The 20,856-nt window shown below is 44.2% G+C and overlaps 1 protein-coding gene across 5 annotated transcripts in view; it reads left to right on the top strand.

The window, feature by feature from the left end:
* The window catches only part of FHOD3 (formin homology 2 domain containing 3), a 501,308-nt gene that overhangs the window by 200,384 nt on the left and 280,068 nt on the right, over positions 1–20,856 (top strand). For all 5 annotated transcript variants that reach the window (XM_060283165.2, XM_030876573.2, XM_030876572.2 and 2 more), the window contains exons 4-5: positions 6,476–6,543; positions 13,315–13,420. In XM_060283165.2, coding sequence (XP_060139148.1) covers positions 6,476–6,543; positions 13,315–13,420 — 174 coding nt within the window. The remainder of the gene's footprint in view (positions 1–6,475; positions 6,544–13,314; positions 13,421–20,856) is intronic.

The following is a 20,856-nucleotide window of genomic DNA, read 5'->3' as shown; positions in this document are numbered from 1 at the left end:
CTGACGTGGTAAAACACCTGCTGGCTGCTCTTCTACCAGCAGGAATGGTACCTCTCATAAAATGACAAATTATATGTCATTTACAAACATCCTTGATCCCCAATCCTTCCTAACCTCTAGGTAAACAGTGGTGTCTCCTAAGACATATGTCAAGTATCAACAGAACAAGTCAGGTAGGGCATGGAGGCTTTTGGGTACCCTATGTTTTTAAGATAGATGGTAATTTTGAGGTTGTTTTTTTTTTGTGGTACGTGGGCCTCTCACTGTTGTGGCCTCTCCCGTTGCGGGGCCCAGCCGCTCCGCGGCATGTGGGATCTTCCTGGACCGGGACACGAACCCGTGTCCCCTGCATCGGCAGGTGAACTCTCAACCACTGCGCCACCAGGGAAGCACTTGAATTTTAATTAAGCATTGTGATTTCATTTTATACTACGATGTTGGTTCTTTTTAGAGAGGTAGTATCAGTTGCCTTTTCCAAAAAAAAATCAGTACTCTAGAGTAATATTTCTTTGAGTGAGTATTTGGTCATTTAAATTTCAACCAAAATGGTGACAATTCCAGTATTGTTCTCATATAATATGGGGACCAACTCATGACATTTATTAAAATGTTTATCGTATAGAAAATGGAAAGGTTTGCAGTACTTTGGGAGAGGGTATCTATGCCATAAAAATGAAATTTTGCTGTCAATCACTTTTATGAAAGGTTAAAAAAAAAAGCTACTATTTTAACAGATGCCAGATGGAAGGATTTCTGATTTAGACCTCACCTAGTGCTTTATAGCTTATGGAATTAAAAAATGAAGTATTTTAAAGGACATTTCAGCCAAAATATGTAATATTCTTATATAGGTTAGGTGATCTTTTGAGCTTTGATATTAAAAAAAACAAAACTACATTAAAATTCATAACTTGCTCTCTGAAGTGGTAGTGATAATTTTCTCACTTTAAAGAAAGAATTATTTGGAAACCATACTATTTTTTAATTCCGCTTTGTTTGAAATATACGATTATTTAAATAAAATGTAAAATTAATTTAAAAAAATTAAAGACAATTGGGATGAAAAGTACTTACTCCTTGAATAGAAATTGTTTGTTTTAATTAAGACACTTGGCAAAAAACGGAGGGGGAGAGACTTTTGGCACCACTCAAAGATATCTTTGGCATTTGTACAAGGATGTTTCTCATCAAAGGGTGAGGCCTCCCTGAGGTCTTCTGTTCTAGTGCCACAGAGGAGTCATTTGTGATGTCCTAGAGGTTAAAAATACAGAGAATGCATACCAATTAAAAGATAGATCGGATGAAAATAAGTTGCAACTGTACCTACATGAAACTCTATATAGACAGGTTAGAAATAGAAGGCTGTAAAAAGATACACCATGCAAACACTAACCAAACACTGGCTAACTGTATAAGTATTAGAAAAGTAGACTTTAAAAAGGAATATTGCCAGGGATGAAGAGAGACATTACAAATGATAAAAGGTCACTTAACCTAAAAGCCATAGCCATCCTAATTGTGAGTGTACCTAACAACTGACTTTCAAAGGACCTAAAGCAAAAACTCATAAAGCTGAAGGAAGGAATAGACAAATTCAGTATAATAGAGATTTCAATACTGCTCTCATAGTAAAATATAGAACAGATAAACAGAAACTTGGTAAGAGAAGAAGACCTGAACAGCTCTATCATTCAACTGGACCCTACTGAATTTTTACGGGATGGTTCAGCCAATAACAGCAGAATACACATTCTTTTCATGTGTACATGAGGCAGTCATCAAGATAAACCATATTCTGGGCCATAAAGTAAACCTTAATAAGTTTAACATAATTGATATCATACAAAGTCTATGTTCTCACCATAAAGAAATTAAACTAGAAATTGGTAACAGAAAGATATTTGGAAAATCCTCAAATATTTGGAAGCTAAGCAGTATACTTCTAAATAAACCAGAGGTTAACAACAACAAAAACCCCACAGGATTAAGTTATTCCCTTTTGAAATGAAAGAAATGTTCAAGATTCATTCAATTTTGAATTGGATGAAAATAAAAACAATATATGTAAATTTGTAGAATGCAGCTGAAGTAGTGCTTAGACAGAAATTTTTAGCATCAAATACTTATATTTGATAAGAAGAAAGGTCTCACATTAATTGTTAAGTTTTTACTGTCAGAAACTAGAAAAAAAGAGCAAATTAAGCCAAATGCAATCAATGAAATAGAAATCAGAAAAGCAATGAAAAAAGGAATGAAATCAAAGGCTGATTCTTTGAAAAGATCAATAAAATTTATACATCTTTAACCTGACTGACCAAGCATAATGGAGAAAAGACAGATTACCAATATCAAGGTTAAAAGAGAGGAGGTTGCTATAGTCAATAAAAGGATAAGGGACTATTATGAACAACTTTATGTCCATACATTTAACAATTTAGATGAAATGGATAAATTTCTTTTTTTAAAAAATAAATTTATTTATTTATTTATTTGTTTTTGGCTTCGTTGTGTCTTCATTGCTGCGCGTGGGCTTTTTCTAGTTGCAGCGAGCAGAGGCTACTCTTCATTGTGGTGCGCGGGCTTCTCATTGCGGTGGCTTCTCTTATTGCGGAGCACAGGCTCTAGGAGTGTGGGCTTCAGTAGTTGTGGCACACGGGCTCAGTAGTTGTGGCTCGCGGACTCTAGAGCTCAGGCTCAGTAGTTGTGGTGCATGGGCTTAGTTGCTCCATGGCATGTGGGATCTTCCTGGACCAGGGATCAAACCCGTATCCCCTGCATTGGCAGGCAGATTCTTAACCACTGTGCCACCAGGGAAGTTCGAGAAATTTCTTGAAAGATACAAATTATCAAAGCTCATTCAAGAAGAAATATTTAATTAGAATAGCCCTATGTTAATTGAATCCATAGTTTAAAAACTTTTATTAAAGAGGACTCAGGTAGCTTCACTGGAGAAATCTGCCAAACATTTAAGGAATAAGTAATACCAAGTTTACACAAACTTTTTCTTAAAGTAGAGGAGGAGGGAGTACTCTCAACTCATGAGGTCAGCATTGCCTCAATGTCAACAACATTACAAGAAACAAAAACTATAGATTAACGTTCCTCATGAATATCGATGTAAAAATCCTCAACAAAAAGTTGTCATTCTCAGCTGAATTTTTTTCTATTAATACCTAATCCCTGTTTGAACCCTCCTACACTGTTGGTGGGAATGTAAATTGGTGCAGTCACTATGGAGAACCGTATGGAGGTTCCTCAAAAAACTAAAAATAGAGTTGCCATATGATCCAGCAATCCCACTCCTGGGCATGTATCTGGACAAAACTATAATTCAAAAAGATACACGCACCCCTGTGTTCATAGCAGCACTGTTTGCAATAACCAATACGTGGAAGCAACCTAAGTGTCCATCCACAGATGAATGGATAAAGAAGCTGTGGTACATATATACAATGAGATATTACTAAGTCCTAAAAAAGAGTGAAAAAATGCCTTTGCAGCAACATGGATGGACCTAGAGATTATCATACTAAGCAAAGTAAGTCAGAAAGAGAAAGACAAATACCATATGATATCACTTATATGTGGAATCTAAAATATGACACAGATGAACTTACCTACAAAACAGATTCACAGATGCAGAGAACAGACTTGTGGTTGCCAAGGGAGAGGGGTGGCGGGGGAGGGTTGGACTGGGAGTTTGAGACTAGCAGTTGCAAACTGCTATATGTGTGTGTATATATATATATATATATATAATGTATAAACAACAAGGTCCTATCGTATAGTACAGGGAACTATATTCAATGTCCTGTAATAAACCATAATGGAGAAGGATATGAAAAAAATATATATATGTGTATAACTGAATCATTTTGCTGTACACCAGAAACTAGCATAACATTGTAGATCAACTATACTTCAATAAAAGAATGCTTAATCCTTGTTTAAAAATGATTATTTTGATTATAGCACCAAGTAGTAAAACCTTAGCAGTCAGAGCACAACAAACCATAATTCTCATTCGCATGAATTGGAAGCCGTGACAGATCGCTGATAACTAAAGGAGACTCTAACTGGGATATTGTGAATCTCTGTAAGACATATTTCTGCCTGTCGTCTGGTGGTATATAAGCGAGAAAGTAATGCAAGCTTTATTACCTTATAAAGAAGTACCTGGAATTGACTCTCTACTGATGCTTTTCCTGGATAAGCTAAATCTGCCCTTGTCCTTCAGGGTATACGTAGCCCCATGCTTGGCATCTGAGAGCTTTATTCTTATTAGAAGTGGTACTGGCTAAAAACAAAGTCTGTTCCTCCGGCATTTGAGAATTCTGAGACATTCGCTGTAGAAACTGGAGGAAGAAGTGATCTCCCCAGGGACCTGGGTTCTACTGCAGGGTGATGCAGTCCACTCTATTTATTACTCATGTCCTTTGAGGCCACGCATATACTTTACCGGTCAGCTCGTGAGTCATTGGGCCTCAATGTTTAGGGTCTATGATGAATTAGACGTTCAGTTTGGGGATGGTGGATTCCTTTGGAGTCTTCCCGGCTCCTTCTGTTCAGGAAGGTGAGGGGTTCTCTCTTAATCGAAACTCTTCATAATTAACAAGTGACTGTGGACTGCATGTTGTATTTACAGGTGGGAGATTCCATGGTGGGCAGACAACTGGGAGGCCTTGGGGTCAGACCCCACCCCCCAGACTCCAACCCCACAGAATCCTGCCTCTGCCCCTTAAGCTGTGTGTATAGGGTTGAGTCTGGAGGAGCCTCGCCGCCTCAGGAGCGAGAGACCAGGGTGTCTGCAGCACAGAGAGGGAGGGGCGCCAGCGCTGCGTGACCAAGGGCTTGACAGGCCCCTTAAAGGATTTTGGATTTCCTGCTCAGTGCAGCGGGCAGCCACTGAAGGGTTTAAATGGGGACAGTGATGTCGTCAGGTGGTCATCTCCACCCAGTCTTTCTGGCCTTGGTCTGGAGGGTAGATGGGAAGAGGGAAGCGGGCAGGATGTCCGCGGGGAGGCCTTCGAGGAAACTACTGCCATTCACATGCTGAGCCTCGCCACTCTTTCATTTTAAGTGCCTCTCAGATGGGAGCCTGTTCTCTTCTCGAGCCATGGTGCAAAGCAGGCATGTCCTTCTCACAACCAGACTTCTGCTAAGTCATTTAGATCTGAGTGTTCCACGCCCTCCCACTCAAGTCCATGCCACTCACACAAGAGGAGAATGTGGCTCTGTCCATTACCCCCCCCCAGTCCACCCCCATAGGCTGTCATTGAAGCCCAGGGTTGCTGGCCATGCATGTGACATTGCTTTGAACTCTATTATTCTCAATATTTTGCATTCTACTCCATCATATCAGTGCTTGATTGAATGCAAAACCATTTTCCTCTAAATCTATTATTGTCTGTTCCCATTTTACGGATAAGGAGTCCAAGGCTGAGAGAGATGAAATACTTTGCTCAAGATCACATAGCTGTGGGTGGTGACACCAGGTTTGAACTGCAGGCTCTGATTGCTTAGTCTATGCTGTAAGTTCACTCTTTACTGCTGTACCCTCAGTGCCTGGCAGGCGCTCAGTAAATATGTGCTGGATGATCTACCTTGGGGCGGTCTGGCATGAAGTGTTAGGAACCCAACCCCAGGCACCTGAGCCACCTGGGTCTGGGCCAAGCTTGGGTTCTGGGAAGCTGAGTGGAATCCATGCTCCTGGGAGTATGCATACACCAGAAGAATGGGACACTCCTTCAGGGCATCGTAGTGCCACCCCACTGACCAGTGGGGAGTTGTGCCTTACTCATTTGCCTCTCCTGCCTCACTATGACCTCTGGAAGGTGGGTCCTGTAGAAGTTGGTCTCGGTGTCGAGCCCCAGGGTACTGACAGGGGCTTCTCCATCTGCCTTGCTCTGGGCCAGGACCCATCCTTGAACCCTTCTCACATGAGTGAGAGCCTGGGTGCAGGCAGAGCTAAGGCTGGGTTCCTGCTGGAAGTGGGCCGTCACCAAGGGAGCTAGTCAGTCCTTAGAGCCACTCTGCTGCTCTTGGATCATTGGATCACAGGGAAAAAGAGGCAACTTGAAGCTTTCTGAGCCCAACTGCAGAAAGCATGGTGGTGCGGGGGCTGTGAGGCAAGGAAGGAGGTTCTGTTTTGGCTGTGTTAACTTTCCAGATATAGTTGGCTACCAAGTATAGTAGTCTGTAAACAGCTGGAAATAGAGCTCTGGAGAGAGGGAGTTGAGGACTGAGGGTGCAGATCAGGGCATCTTTCCCACAACTTGCAATCTCCTCTTCCTGCGTCCTGCAACAGCTGGACTGTCCTTTGCACCCCTGGGGGTAAGGTCGATATCCTGCATGAAATGAATTTGTTTTACTCACCTTTCCAGTGGAAATTCATTAGTTGTTCATATCCTCTCTGTGTTTTTGCCATCTGTCGAGTCAGTTCAATTAATTGTATATGTTGTATTCTTTATTTCAGAAAAACTGTACAACTCCGGTGGACGAGATTTAAGAAGGGCCCTTTTCTCCCTGAAGCAGATATTTCAGGTAAAAAAAAGAAAAAAGTACTCTCAGGTTCTGTTTTTGCATTGCTTGTGGAATTAGATGCAGACAAGTTTATACCTTTTACTGATTACAAAAAGAAAAGTCTCTTTAGAGTACAATGTAAATTCTGTCAAAATGTCAGTTGAGTATTTTTACCATACCAAATATTTCAAGCATAATAAGTAAAAAAAGTTATCAAATCACAATGTTTTTCCATATTTACTTCAGATTAAAAAAAAAAGTCCTACTACGGATGTAACTGAAGTCTTGTGTTCTGCTCAATATCAACCACTGTCTTCCTACTCCACCCCGGGGCCCCTCTCTACTGAATGTCACATATAGTGTTTATCATGCAAATGCACGTTTCCATACTAATGGTGCATATTCACCAACAATATGTGATATTCTTTTCTATGAACTGTATATGCGTGTTATCATGCTGTGTGTATCACGCTGCGGCTTACTTAGTGAGAGCGGGATAGGTGTGGGCGTGACCGAGTTAACTGAGTGAGTAACCATTGTATGGAGGAAGCACAAATTTGCCTTATTCATCTTCTATTGGCAGACAGTTGGGTTCGTTTCCAGGGTTCTGCTGTTACAAACCGTGCCGTTAGGGACAAGCCCCCTTGTGCACGTGTGCAAGCATCTTTGTCGGGTTCTGGCTTAACCTTCTCTCCTAAACCTTCCCTCTGCTTCTCCCCTGGGCAAGCCACAAGCTTAGCGATGAGGGCTAGGACAGGAGTGTAGGCGAACTCCAAGCTGTCACCCGCAGGGAAGAGGGACAGAGAGTCAGGGGAGGAGGGTGAGGCCGCTGTGCCAAGCAGGGCAGGGTCAGCAGAAGCAGGGTGAGGCTTCGTGGAGAAGATGGAGCTTGTGTCTCCGTAGGTTCATCGTTCTTTCTGGCATGATTTTAGACGCTAGGGTGCGGTCCACATCTCTTCAGTTCCCGTCTCCTTCACATACTTAAAGGATTTTCCGTCTGTGGTAGTTGTAGCCGAGTGGCCGTCCCCTTCATGGGTGCCTTCCTGTCTGAGGGGGATTGGCAGAAAGGCAGGCCAACAGTCCATCCCACCTGCACGTTCTTGTCCCATTTTTAAACTTGTTCAACCATGCATGCCCTCATCTTTTTCCCAGAGCAGAGCCCTTCTCAGTGACAGTGTTTCTGGAGATGAGTCCTCATTTCTCATCTTCCCATAGCTACAGGCGTGACCCTGAGTCACCACTGCTGCCTCATGCCGCATGTCTCAGAAGTGCCTTGGGGTTTGGGGTTGGCCTTGATTCAGGCCGTTTCTTCTGGAAAAATTGTAACAGATGTCATGGGCACCACCTGCTGCTTGGTCCGTCCTCTAGCTTCCCACCAGAGGGGCTGACCAAGTCCTTCTCATGCTGGTTCCGTGTAGCCGTCTGAGTTACGTCTGAAGCTCTCAGTGTAACGTTGAGGCCCTTCTGGACCTGGCCTCTGTGGCCCACCTCCCTGTCCTTGGCTGCAGCTGTCTCCCCTGTGATTGTGTTCTGGGGGCAAGTCTCCTCTGCACCTTTGCCCCTGGACCTATTGCTTCTATCTCAGGATGCGTTGTTGCCCCACATCCACTCCCCATGTCTCTGTCTCCCATCTGGTGTCTCCTCCTGCCAGGGAGATCCTCCAGATGAGCCCTCACTGAAGTCAAGGGTTCTCCTCTATAAAGTTCTCTGTGCTCCTCTCTGGAATGGAATTTAAGATACCACAGGGTGCGTGCCTCAGTCTGGTCATCCGTGAGCTCCCTGGATTCCATCACTGGGTCTTTGGGGCCTCACGCTGTGGCCAGTGCCACTGAAGCAATAGATGAATGAATTGGGCGAACTGAATACTCCTCTCACAGGTGTCTGTCTTCAGTCTTTCCTGGCTCTAATTAAGTAAATTCTTCGCTAATTACTTGCCCCAAAGCTTCACTTCCCACGTATCCATCTGTGTCTCCCTGCTTCTTAGCTGAACAAAACAGAACTTCTTCACCCTCCATTAACCTCCTCCTCTCGAACTCAGATCCCTGACTGCACTTGGGCTGGGCTCTCACCGTGCCAACGGAGGACCACACTCCTGCCACTCCTCACGCCAGCTCGTGCAGCCCCTCAGCCTGCCTGCTGCTTCCGTTGTTCAACTTTTTTTTTTTTTTTTCTGTACGCGGGCCTCTCACTGTTGTGGCCTCTCCCGTTGCAGAGCACAGGCTCCGGACGCGCAGGCTCAGCGGCCATGGCTCACGGGCCCACACGCTCTGTGGCATGTGGGATCTTCCCGGACCGGGGCACGAACCCGTGTCCCCTGCATCGGCAGGCGGATTCTCAACCACTGCACCACCAGGAAAGCCCCGTTGTTCAGCTTTGACTTCTTTTGAAACCTGTGTTCACCTCATTGAGCTGGTGGCAGAACCACACAGAGAAGAGTCGTTCCGAGTGGCTTTAAAACACTGCAGTTTGTGTACCCTGGGTAGGATATACTCTAAGAAGAAAGAGAACCACACACACACGAAAATCAACTGTTTACAACAATCATATTGCTGGTGGTAGTGTTGGTATTGCTCTTCTGATAATTGTGTGTGTGTGTGTGTGTGTGTGTGTTCTAATTTTGTCATTCTTAGAGTTCTTAAGGATTTGGATTCTTGGTGTGTGGAAGAAAGTGGCTAGAAAGATAGAAGGGTTAGGTTAAAAAACTCTGGATTCCTGAATTTAATTGGAAGGATCGGAATGAACCCAGGGTGTCTATTATCTTAACAAACTTGCAACAAAGCATATTTCTAGCACTAAGTTTATTGAAGAGGACTAGAAGCAATGGCGAACCCATGAGCAAAAAGCACCACCAGCACCGAGATTGCCGTTTTAAAATACAGAAAGGGACCAGAGCTCCTTGGAGACATAGCTGACTCCAAGTCTGGCGTAGGAAACCAGAATAAAATAAATAGTAAAATAAACCTGGAACATATTATTATGCAGATAGCAAGGTAGCTATCAAATACTACTAGGATTATTGCCAAAGGGACTCGGGAGCACTTGAAGGGTCTCCCACTGGCTGGCTGAAGATGGACAATTAAGCATCAATAAGGATGATAATTACAGTGGATTAAAACACATCAGGTTAATCTGCATTGATGAGTTCATAATAATACTAAAGAATGACAATGAATTGGTCACCAGTGGAAGGAAGATGGTGGTGAACCAGCACGTTATTTTGAAAAATGGGTAAAATTTTAGAATCAGACATTTAGCTTAACTTTTTCCTGAATGAAGTTTAGGATAATCAAAAGTTCAGTTGAGAGGAAGTTTCGCTTTCAAAAATATTCTAGCTAGCAAGTAAGAAGGAGTGATATAATGAGAGTATCAATGAGAATGTCAGAATTTTGCAACCCTGAATGAAGTAATGGATCTAGGTATCAAGCATCAGGATCTGCTGACGTGATGGAAGTGAGATACAATCAGATATTACATGCCTTCTCATGGAAACTTGCGCTGCCATTGAGGATGGGGTCAAGCCAGCAAAATCAACTCTGGATCTGATCCTGCCTTTCTATGCAGTAACCAATTTACAAATGATCTAGGACAGAGGCACATGTTAAACCACACAGCAGGCATGTAATCAGCAAAATCCAGAATATAGATTACTCTGTAGGACAAATGATCTAGTTTCTCCAACACACAAATTTCAAGGGAAAAAAAGAGATGAATTAAAAGACATTTAAAAGTTATATCAGCTAATTGCCACATGTGACTCCTATTTGGATCCTACTACAAAATTTAAAACACTATTTTCGAGACAGTTGGAATTGGTCACCGACTGGACATTTGATAATATTAAGAAAGTATTAATTTTTTATTATGAGTACATAATTTTGAAAAGACTTTCTGTCCTTTGGAGGTACGTATTGGAATATTTATGGGTTAAATGATATGATGTCTGGGATTTGCTTCAAATTAATATGGCAGCAGACAGGGTAGGGTGATAGATGGAGCAGGATTGATATGAGTTGATTGGCACCTGGGGTTCACTAAATTATTCTGTCTTCTTTTGTATATGTTTCAAGTTTTCCATGGTGACAAAGTTAAAAGATAAACACATGTCGGTCTTGTTTCACATCCCCTCACCATACTTGTTCTGTAGTGTTGTCTCTCTGAATTCTCAGGGATGCTGTTTCCACCACTTATTCAGCAAACAAATACTCTTGAGCAGCCTTTGTTGGCATTATGCAGGCAAGGAAGAAGCCATTTGCTACCAAAAGTTTAATCTGTTTGGAAGACCACAGACCTGTGCACAAAACAGCTCTAACACACAGGGCAGGGTTGCTTTGGGTATTGGGTGGATTCCACAGGCTGCAGGCTGTCTGGGGCTTAGATCACCTTCTCCCACACCCACTGGGCTGCACCTCCATCATGTCTTATGTTTTCTGGATGTGGAGGTTCTTTTTGGAACTAGAGTGTAAGGATGTAAAAACAGAACCATTGGTCATTAGGATTGAGTTGAATATTCCTTGACTAATAGGCATTTTAAAAAAATGATCACAGGTTAAAATATGGCTATTATAGAGAATTCTGAAATTCAAGGATAATCTCATACCAGTTAGTGTTAACATGTTGACTTCACTCTAGTTAGAAACCAGTGTTTTAAAAATCATTTATTAATGCCTGTGTACTTCAAGATGTGTGTTCAAAATCTTCTGCGTTGCCAATTTGGAAGATATTTTCTACATTAATCATTCGTACACTTTTATTTTCTAAATACCTTATCTACATATGTGCATAAATGTTAGTTAGGGTTCTGAATTATTTTTATAAACACTGTCCAGTGTTTTTTTCCAAGTGCCTTTTCCAGACAGTCAGCTCTCTGCTATATTAATATTAGTGATTAGCTTGAGTGGTTTCTTGAGAGCTTGTTCTCACTTTTTCACCATGAAGTCATGTGTGAATCTAGTTTTAAAGTAATAAACATTTGTTACATGCTTGGAAAAACTTTCTGACTAGACATGAGCTCATCTAAATGTTCACTTTTCACATATGCTGGTGGAAAAGAATATGGATGGAGGGAGAATTATTTTTATTTCCTTTATACATATGAGTGTAAAGTAATTTTCCAAAAACTCATGATACTGTCCCATTTTCTCTTGCTTCCAACGCCATGATTATCTTAAAGTCTGAGTTAACACAGCTGTCTTTCATTACCTTCGGGGCACAGCAGTGCTCCCCCCTCCCCCCAGTGCCCTCTGAATGTTGAGTGTGTTCTTGGTTCAAAGGGAGCATTTGCCTGGCCTGCCCCCTGCTTCCCTCTCCCCACCTCCCCGTTACCTCACGTCCTCCTTCCATTTAATTGGAAAATGCCATAAAATTAAAATGAGGGGCTGATTTCAATGTGGAGATGGGAGAATTATACCAGTTTGTCTAAATTATTTTTTCTTTCTTGGAGGTAAACCATGGTTGCTGACCATTCCTATAATAATAACCTTCCATTAAGCTTTCTACTGTTTACATCACTGAGGTTTTTTATTTTTGCTCTGTTGTTATAATTGAAGATGAATGTATCCTAGCTGTGTTTGAGACAAGACAGTGTCCAACTGAGGAAATCTCCTGAAACAGTAGTGGAAAAATCCCTCTTATAGAGCTCCATGGAACTTGTTACTCCAGGCAAAGGACTGGATTTGGGGGCTGGCTGGACCATAGTTAGGTCATCTTGGCCAAAGTTTTGCCCCTCTTGCATCTTCATCTGTAAAGGGAATGTAGGATTAGATCAGTGGTTCTTGAACTGGCTGTCCTTTAGGATTTCCTTGGGAATTTAATAGCAGAGCCTGGGCCCCACCCCAGAAATTCGGATTAAACCCATCTGGGCAGGGACCTGCTTCCTGTCCCTTTTTTAAGTTCTGCAGATGGTCCTGATGTGAGGGAGTCAGAGGTGAGAAGGATCTGAGCACCTCTGAATCCCCTGCAGGGCTTTTTAAGCACGGCTTGCCGGGCTCCACAGTGGAGTTTCCTATCCAGTAAGTCAGGGTGGGGCTGGGTATTTTGCACTTCTAACAAGTTTCCAGGTGATGCATAGGTGCTTGTGGCTCTGGAGACCTCTCTTGGAGAACCACCAGATTAGATGACTCCTGCGGTTCCTTCCAGGTCTTGCCTTCTGTGATCCGGTCATCAGGCTGACCGCCGTGGCTCTTCTGAGCGACAGTGTAGCTGCTGGTCCAGACACACGGCCGGTTCTGTGCTCTGCCTCCTTGCTTGTCCTGCAAGCTGCACGACTTGGGAGGTGGAGAAACTGCTCCCCTACTTTCTCAGATACCATTTGCAAGACGCTCGTAACCGTCTTTAGGGACCGTCTTTTGAAACACACGAGTTGCTTTGAATCCTTTACACGATGGTCTGTGCTGCAGCCCAGTGTTTCCTGTGTTGAAACCCAGCAGGCTTCATGTGGCTGGTCCCTTGGGACCTGTGGGGATATGGAGCCTGGTGATTTCTAAAGAATGAAAAACAGATCACTCTAAGTATTCCTGACAGTCGGGGGATTCATTTGCCTTATCTTTATTAGATTGCCCAGAAGGCAATAATTGGTCTTTGGCAAACAACGATGTGAAGACTGGCTGTAAAATTCCTCTGGCAACAGTTAAGATGCCTCATTTGAATAGAGCAGAACAATCTTCAGAGGTCGCGCGGTCTGGCGTCAAAGGCTTGTACATAGTTTTCACAGAACAGCCTGGATGGAGGATGGACCGGGACAGTATTTGAAGTCTTTTTTTTTCTCTCTCTCTCTCTTTCCCTGTTTCCTGCCAGGATGACAAGGACTTGGTGCATGAATTTGTAGTGGCTGAAGGTCTGACGTGTTTGATCAAGGTGGGAGCTGAGGCAGATCAGAACTATCAGAACTACATTCTGAGGGGTAAGTGACGCCGGGCATGGGGCGGCCCAGCCCCTGCTGCAAGGAGGGTCTGGGATCACCTCCAGGAACTTCGATACTGAGAACTTTTTGAAAGATTTGGTTACGGAGTAAGGAGATGAAGACATCCTGTAGCAAAAGAAGACCCCTTCAGGTTTTATCGATTCCTCGTAACTAATCAGTGACTGAGTTCATTTTACTGACTTTACTTGTAGTCTCTTCCCAGTTACTTTTTAAAATTTTTTTATTTTTATTTTTTTTGTGGTACGCGGGCCTCTCACTGCTGTGGCCTCTCCTGTTGCGGAGCACAGGCTCCGGACGTGCAGGCTCAGCGGCCATGGCTTACGGGCCCAGCCGCTCCGCGGCATGTGGGATCTTCCCGGACCGGGACACGAACCCGTGTCCCCTGCATCGGCAGGCGGACTCTCAACCACTGCGCCACCAGGGAAGCCCTCTTCCCAGTTATTAAGAAAAGAATATTCTGCACACTAGGTTCTTTATAATCTCCTTTATTTGGTGAGGAAAGGTGCACACCAAGTGGGCTTGGGTAAGGCCTGCATTTGAACAGAAAGCCCCTCAAAACCGAAGAGGCCAGTTACTTCCTGGGAAAAATATGGTCACCGACTTGGCTTATCACTGGGAGTTCCTGTAGGAAGCGCACATTCCTCACCAGGTCCTCCTGTTTCTGACTTGGTAGGTCTGGGGTGGGCCCAGAATTTGCATTTTAAAGAAGGATGCTGAAAGCTACCTCCGTAATTTCATTTTTTACAAAGTGGTGCGTGTGTGGTGTTTGAAGCACTGATTACTGTTCCAGTTCATAAAGTTAATGCTCTTTTCAGAGTTTGAGTATTTTTGTGCACCTTCCTATAAATAATTTTATTTGATTCCGTGAAATCTGTGAATAGGCAGGGCAGGAATTATTAGGTTGGACCATATGACATAGCTGTTATCAACAGTTTTGACTTACCAAATGAAAAATTTAATATAGTTCAATATTATCTTCATTTTGCAGTTGAAAAATCTGAGTCTCAAAGAGGTTGAGTGTTTTCCTAAAAAATCACTTCCTCTAGGGTGAAGTCGAGCAAGGACCGTGGCCAGGCACTGGGGCACATCATGACTGATCAAGGTTCTGTTCCCCCTTCTGCATCTATGCCTGTAACTCTACAACTCCGTGTTCATATAAGGAAAAAGAAATACCTCCTTTTCTTTCCCTTGGATGAAGGAAAAATACACGAAACGTGTGATTTAATATCAAATGTCCTTGGTTAGAGTTGAATGAGGCAGGCAAAACGAGACAGTCTCCTGCAGTGTCCTGTTGTGTTTTACCCTGAGAAGGTTCCTTACGTTCTGAGTTGTGACCCAGCACCTCGAACTCTCTGAATCCTTCCCCATGTTCTCTGCTCCTGGAGAGCCACTGCAACAAGGGCAAAAGCAAAAGGGAAAACTGACGGCTCATTAAAAAATTTTGGGGGGGACGTATTTTTAAGTCAGTGTTAATTGTTTCTGTTCATTTTGATAAATGCCAAGTGTGTGTGTGAGAGAGGGTTCCTCAGCCTCAGTTTCTCAGCTCCACGGTGTTTGTGAGGCTGGGGAGGCACCTCCTTTTGTCTACCTTCCATCTTTCCCTGGGTGTGTGGTAGGTCCTCATTATAAGCTGTCAGCAGAGATGCTTTGTGGATGAATTTTATGATTTCTAGTCTCAGTATGATTAAAACATTTATATGGAAACTTTTATGGCACGTGTACCAAATTAACCATAAACTTTGTCCTGCTGTGTTGCCTCCGAATACAGCTGTCCTTCTGTGTCTGAAGAAATGCATATAAGCCTTGATTCTCATCCTTCCATTTGCATCCACACTGGCCCAACACCTGGAAGAGGGGACGGCACAGGAATAAGGGTGGGAGCAATTCCTCTATTTTATTTTCCATGGATGCTTATAAGTTGAACCACATGGAAAGAAATACACCTAAAATGGCCTAATTCTGAATAATGGGTCCAAATTCACAGCGTATTTTTTGCGGGGTTTAAAGTATGCATCATTTTAACTTAAAAAAAAAAAGTCTTCCCCAGTGGGTGCTGGTAGGAATGCACAGACCTACACACACCTGTATGGAACTAATAACCATCTACATGTTTATCTTTATTCTTCTGACCCTTACCTAGGAGTGTATATGTGCGTTTTTTTTTTTTTTTGCAGTATGCGGGCCTCTCACCACCGTGGCCTTTCCTGCCACAGAGCACAGGCTCTGGACGCGCAGACCCAGCGGCCATGGCCCACGGGCCCAGCCGCTCCGTGGCACGTGGGATCCTCCCATATCGGGGCACGAACCCGCGTCCCCTGCAGCGGCAGGCGGACTCCCAACCACTGCGCCACCAGGGAAGCCCTATATGTGCGTTTTTATAGAGCCATCATCAGTGTGAGCATCTTGGTTCATCTGCATTCAAGTCTGTGGCGAGGAGGGTGGCTCTGCCAGCGGTGGTCAGCCCCGCCTTATCAGGAAAGCAAAATTCTCATCAGGAGCCCCCTGCAGACCTCCCATGGATTAGAACTGGGTTGCATGGCCGCCTGTAGCTGCTAGGGAGGCTGGCACAGTGGGTGTTTGGCTTCCTGGACTCCAAGGGGACGTGGCAAGAGAGAAAGGCCTGCCTTTGTGCCTGCAGGTTACTCGTGCGTGCCACATAGAGGGACTTGGGAAGGAAAAACTCAGCCCAGCGGAGAAAGCCTTCCAGTAAGCAGCCCCGTGGTGGTCTGGCTGGAGGGAGAGAGGGCCTCCCTGCCACTGAGTGCATCATCGTATAGGGGCAGGGTAAGCCCAATGGTTCTGCAAGGTCCCACATGGTGAGTTGTGTCAGTGGTACTTGGCGGTAATGAAAGATGGTGTTGACACAGATGCTTCAGCTAGGCTCTCCGCCCCAGTGTGTGCAGTGGTTTATTAATCTGCGGTGTTCTGATCTGCCCTGGAAAGGCACCGAAAGCAGTTAACGAATGCTTGAGAATCAGAACTCCCAAGCACAGCCAAGGGAGAACCCTGCCAGCCACCTGCTGCTTCTCTGTCCCTGAAGGAAATGCCACCGAGGTAAGACCCTTCCTTGCCTCTGAGCTTCCATTGCCACCACCAAGGCCTTGCCTTCTGATTTTGATTTTCCAGTGATGTCTATTTAATGGAGGCCAGACGGCTACCATCTGTTACCTGGGAAACGAGCGGGTACTCCCTCCCTTTCAGGTTATTACAAGATGTCCTGCTTTCCATGCAGCCGAGGGGCCTTTGCACGCCCACCCCACTTCCGCTGAGTCTCAGAAGACTCGGGGTAACCAGGGCATTGTGTGCACACACGTCAGCACATCTGGACGTATCTGACTGAAGCCCGTGCCAGGAAAGTGTACTTCTGAGGGATGTAAAGGACAGATTTCTTAGGCTGTGACCTTTGTGTTTTGATACAAGGAAACTATCGGTTTTTTCCCCAGCCCACATGTTGAGTTACCCCTTCCTGACCTTGAAGGCATGTAGCCTTTTTTAGGTTGTGATCAGCTGCCGGCAGCCACCAGACATTTACAATCAAGGACAACCTTTGAATTGCCTCTTTGTCCCGCCTCATTTTAACCGAATCACCTTGGGTGAAGGATGGTGAGGCCTGTTGCAGATCAAGGGAGAGAAACTGGGAGGAGGTTTTTAGTTTTGTAACTCACCGTTCCCCGGGGAGAAAACGTCATGCCCGCTCTGGGCCACTCGGGGGAAGCGGAGTGGAGGGCGAGGGCAGGCACCTCTGTTGTGGTTTCCACACAAGGCGGGGTGAGCAGGTTTAGGATTGGCCAGTTTGCATTATGTCAGTGGGCCCCGGGGCTCTGGCGTGTGAGAAGCCCACATGCCTGCGGGTTGGGAGAGTGGGCTTGGGCTGCTGGAGAAGGGGACTGACTGACTTCTAAGCAGAGCCTCAAAACTGGGTCCAGACCGCGTTGAAAAACTCTCTTACAAGCCGTAAGGTGGGCCAATTGTCACAGTGCTGTGGAGGAGCATGCCCTTCATGAAGTTTCCTCAGTTTCTATGTGACCATGTGTGAGGCCCCCGGATGCAAAGGAAACAAGAGCATTTGGAGGACCCAGTCCTTTCCACATCTGCTTTTAGGACTCGTTTAAATTATCTTTATTTTTGCACTCAGCCCTCTGTCAGCTGTTTTTTTTAAGGCCCAGGAATCTGTTGCTCTGTGTTGAGGATGTATCTGCTGAGAGGTAAAGATAGGTTTTGAGTTATGGTGTAGCCTAGCGCTCTCCAAAAATGTGAGCCGGCTGCTGGGAAGAGGTCTTAAATGCACCACATGTAGAAATAATATTTATCCGACATTATTTTTGGATGGCTATAGCTAATGCTCTAAAAGGTTTGTGTGTGTGTGATCACCAGTATTTAATATATATCGATAGTGGAATTTTATATCTCACAATTATTCTTATTGAAGTAGGACCTTGAGAGCTATATTCCTGGGAACTTAAACTTCCTGCACACATGCTGAGCCTTCACGATGGGCCCTGTCAGTCCCTGGGAATGAGCCGATAAAACCAGGATGCAGCTCTGCCCCGGAGAAGCTCCCTGGGAGGTGCTGCCTCTGAACCACTATATGCTGTATTGAAAACGTCTTACGTGTTTAGAAATTGCATATAGGTGATCTGCTTTGGGGAAGAAAAGAGAAAGAGATAAGCAGGATCAGTGAGACCAGTTGCCTTTTCTGGCTGTACCTCCAGGGAAGCTGCCTCTTAAGGGCTAGTTTTACATGGATTTGATCATTTCACCTAAAGCAAAGTACCCATTAATCCTAAAGCACCTTAGTCATCATCAGAGCTGGATAAGATCTTAGAGCTCCTTTAGCTCAACCCTTGCATTTTAGAAGAAAACTGCAGATATTTTGTTTGCTTCTGTGGTTTTAAAAAACGTTTTAATGGTTGTCAACATTTAAAAATTGGGAGATTTGACATAAAAAAATCCAGACTTCAGGTCTCCTTGGAAAAACCGGAACCAGAGAATTTCAGTGCCTTGCCAAATATCACTTAAACTTATAGGGGGGAAATGCCTTGTGTATTAGGGGGTCTGTTAATGAGGATCGGGGCTTGTGGTCAGATAGCTTTTGTTGGCATCTACAGCACCAGGAACCAGGCAGTGACACAAAGTGATCAGATGGTAATCAAATGATGATTAAACTAACATCCTCCATCCCAGGAAAACTTAAAAGTTTATCTTTTGACATTTCAGAGCGAAAGAGGAGAGCAGAGGGTGGGTTCAGACTGTAGATGGGGAGGGGAGGGAGGGGCCCAAACTGGCACCAAGGTGAGGAGATGAGCACAGAAGGGGGAGAGCTGCTTACTTCCTGAATCACGCATCCCTTGGATACTGTTTTCTACCCTCCAGCCTGGCCTGACTCTCCTCCACCCCCTTACCCTAGTCCTGAGGTGCACCGGACTGTCTCGGAGGGAACTTCCTCTTTCTTACCTCTTGCCGGGTCAAGACTTCAGGAATCAATCATGGCGGCCACATGGCCAGTTGTGTGGATGGCACGGCAGCCCAAGTGTCCTAGTAGTGTTTGTCCCCAGCCCCCCGGGGAGGGGGAAGTTGAGACCAGTGTCAAGGGCAGAATCTTCCTTCACTTGATGTTTCTCCTCTTGGTCAGTCAATGTGACAGGGGCCGTTGTCAGTGAGGAGTCATGTTGGCTGGCACAAATTAGCAACCCATTGGGCCAAATTGAACCTGCAGAGATGAGAGTGTCAGAGCATCAAGACCAGTGACGTAAAGGTGGCCAAAGATGGACATGGCTGACAAGAAAACTTTGTAAAAACTGAGTGATGTAGATATTTTTCTTAAAACAGAAATAGCTTTTATAACTTTTTATTGTATAATTTGTGAGTACACAAGTGTCTGAAAAACAAACAGCATAAAAAGGAAAAACATGAAAAAAAAAAAAGGAAAAACATGAAAATCACCCATAATCCCACAAAACGAAGACCATATTCTACCCACCCATGTACGTACTTGCTTTGCACATGCCTTTTACAGAAATGAAGTGTCCTCTACATATGTTGTCAACCTCGTCTCCTGGAAGGGAGCAGTGGACCTTGGCAGCTGGCTTTGTGATGGCTCCTAGACCTTGGCACAATTCTGTAACTTCTTTAAACCGCTGCTCCCTCACCTACAAAAGGGAGATAATACTTTCTTTATAGGAGTGTTGTGAAGCTTAAAGAGCTCATAGAAAGGTCTAAGTAAAAGACTGAATTGTAGGTATGACAGTTGTTATCAATAATAATCAATGATATTAATGCAGCACCTGTAATGGGCTGAATTATGCACCCCTCAAATTCATATGTCGACATCGGACCCCCCAATACCTCAGAACATGACTGTATTTGAAGACAGAGCCTTTAAAGAGCTAATTAAGTTAAAATGAGATCATTGGGCCCTGATCCAATATGACTGGTATCCTTATAAGAAGAAGAGATTGAGACACAGATCTGTCCAGGGGGAGAAGACGGCCATCTACAAGTCAAGGAGAGAGGCCTCGGGAGAAACCAACTCTGTGGACAGTTTGAGCTTGGACATTCAGCCTCCAGAACTGTGAGAAGTAAATATCTGTTGCTTAGAGTTGTTGGGTTCAAAGATTTGTACATTTTTGTGTTGCTTTTGCTTGAATAATTGCCCTCTAGGGATGTGTGCGTTTATGTTTCCACCAGTGACCTCCATTTCTGCTTATCTGCCCCAGGCCGGGGGTGATAATTTTTTGGTAATCTTTGTCATTCCTGGTCATTAGGGTGCACTTATTCCTACAGACCAATTTTATAGTCATTTTTATAAAGTAGCTTGTAAATTTTAGTTGTCATTGTGTTAATTTTGTCCATTAATTTGGGAAGAATTGACGGCCTTATTTAAAAATTCAAAACTGTTGCGGGCATGCTCTTTCATGGCCTGGGACAAATCCTTTGCAAGTTCTCCATCTAACTCTTGTGTGCAATGTCCATTTCCTTCTTGTTTGTTACAGAATTTTATGCATATCCCCCCAGGTGTGTTTGTATTTTGCTTTTCTTATTTATTCATTTTTGAATTAGGTCTGGTATTTACCGCATGAAAGGATGAAAGGATTCTCTTGGGTCCTTTTCCTGTTTCTTTTGTAAACTTGGTTTGGGAATGTCATCTAAGAAAGGTCTCTCTTGCCCTCCTGTTTTGTTTCAGTCAGGGAACACTCTGTGTCTTGGGGCCTGGGTTCCTCAGTCGTGGCAACCGCTTGGTTAAGTCAGTCAGGCTCATGGGTGAGGTCCTTTTCCCTGAGGGAGAGTTAGCTTCCTCTTCCTCTGTTTGCATGTCGAAATTCTTCCTTTGAGGACTTGGATGCGTAGCACGCCTGCTGGAGACTTGGTCTGTCAGTTCCGGGCATTCACCAGCTGTGGCGTGTGGGCTGGGAATG

This window comes from Globicephala melas, chromosome 13, assembly GCF_963455315.2.
Source record: "Globicephala melas chromosome 13, mGloMel1.2, whole genome shotgun sequence".
NCBI lineage: Eukaryota > Metazoa > Chordata > Mammalia > Artiodactyla > Delphinidae > Globicephala > Globicephala melas.
This window is presented reverse-complemented; position numbering and strand designations above follow the sequence as displayed.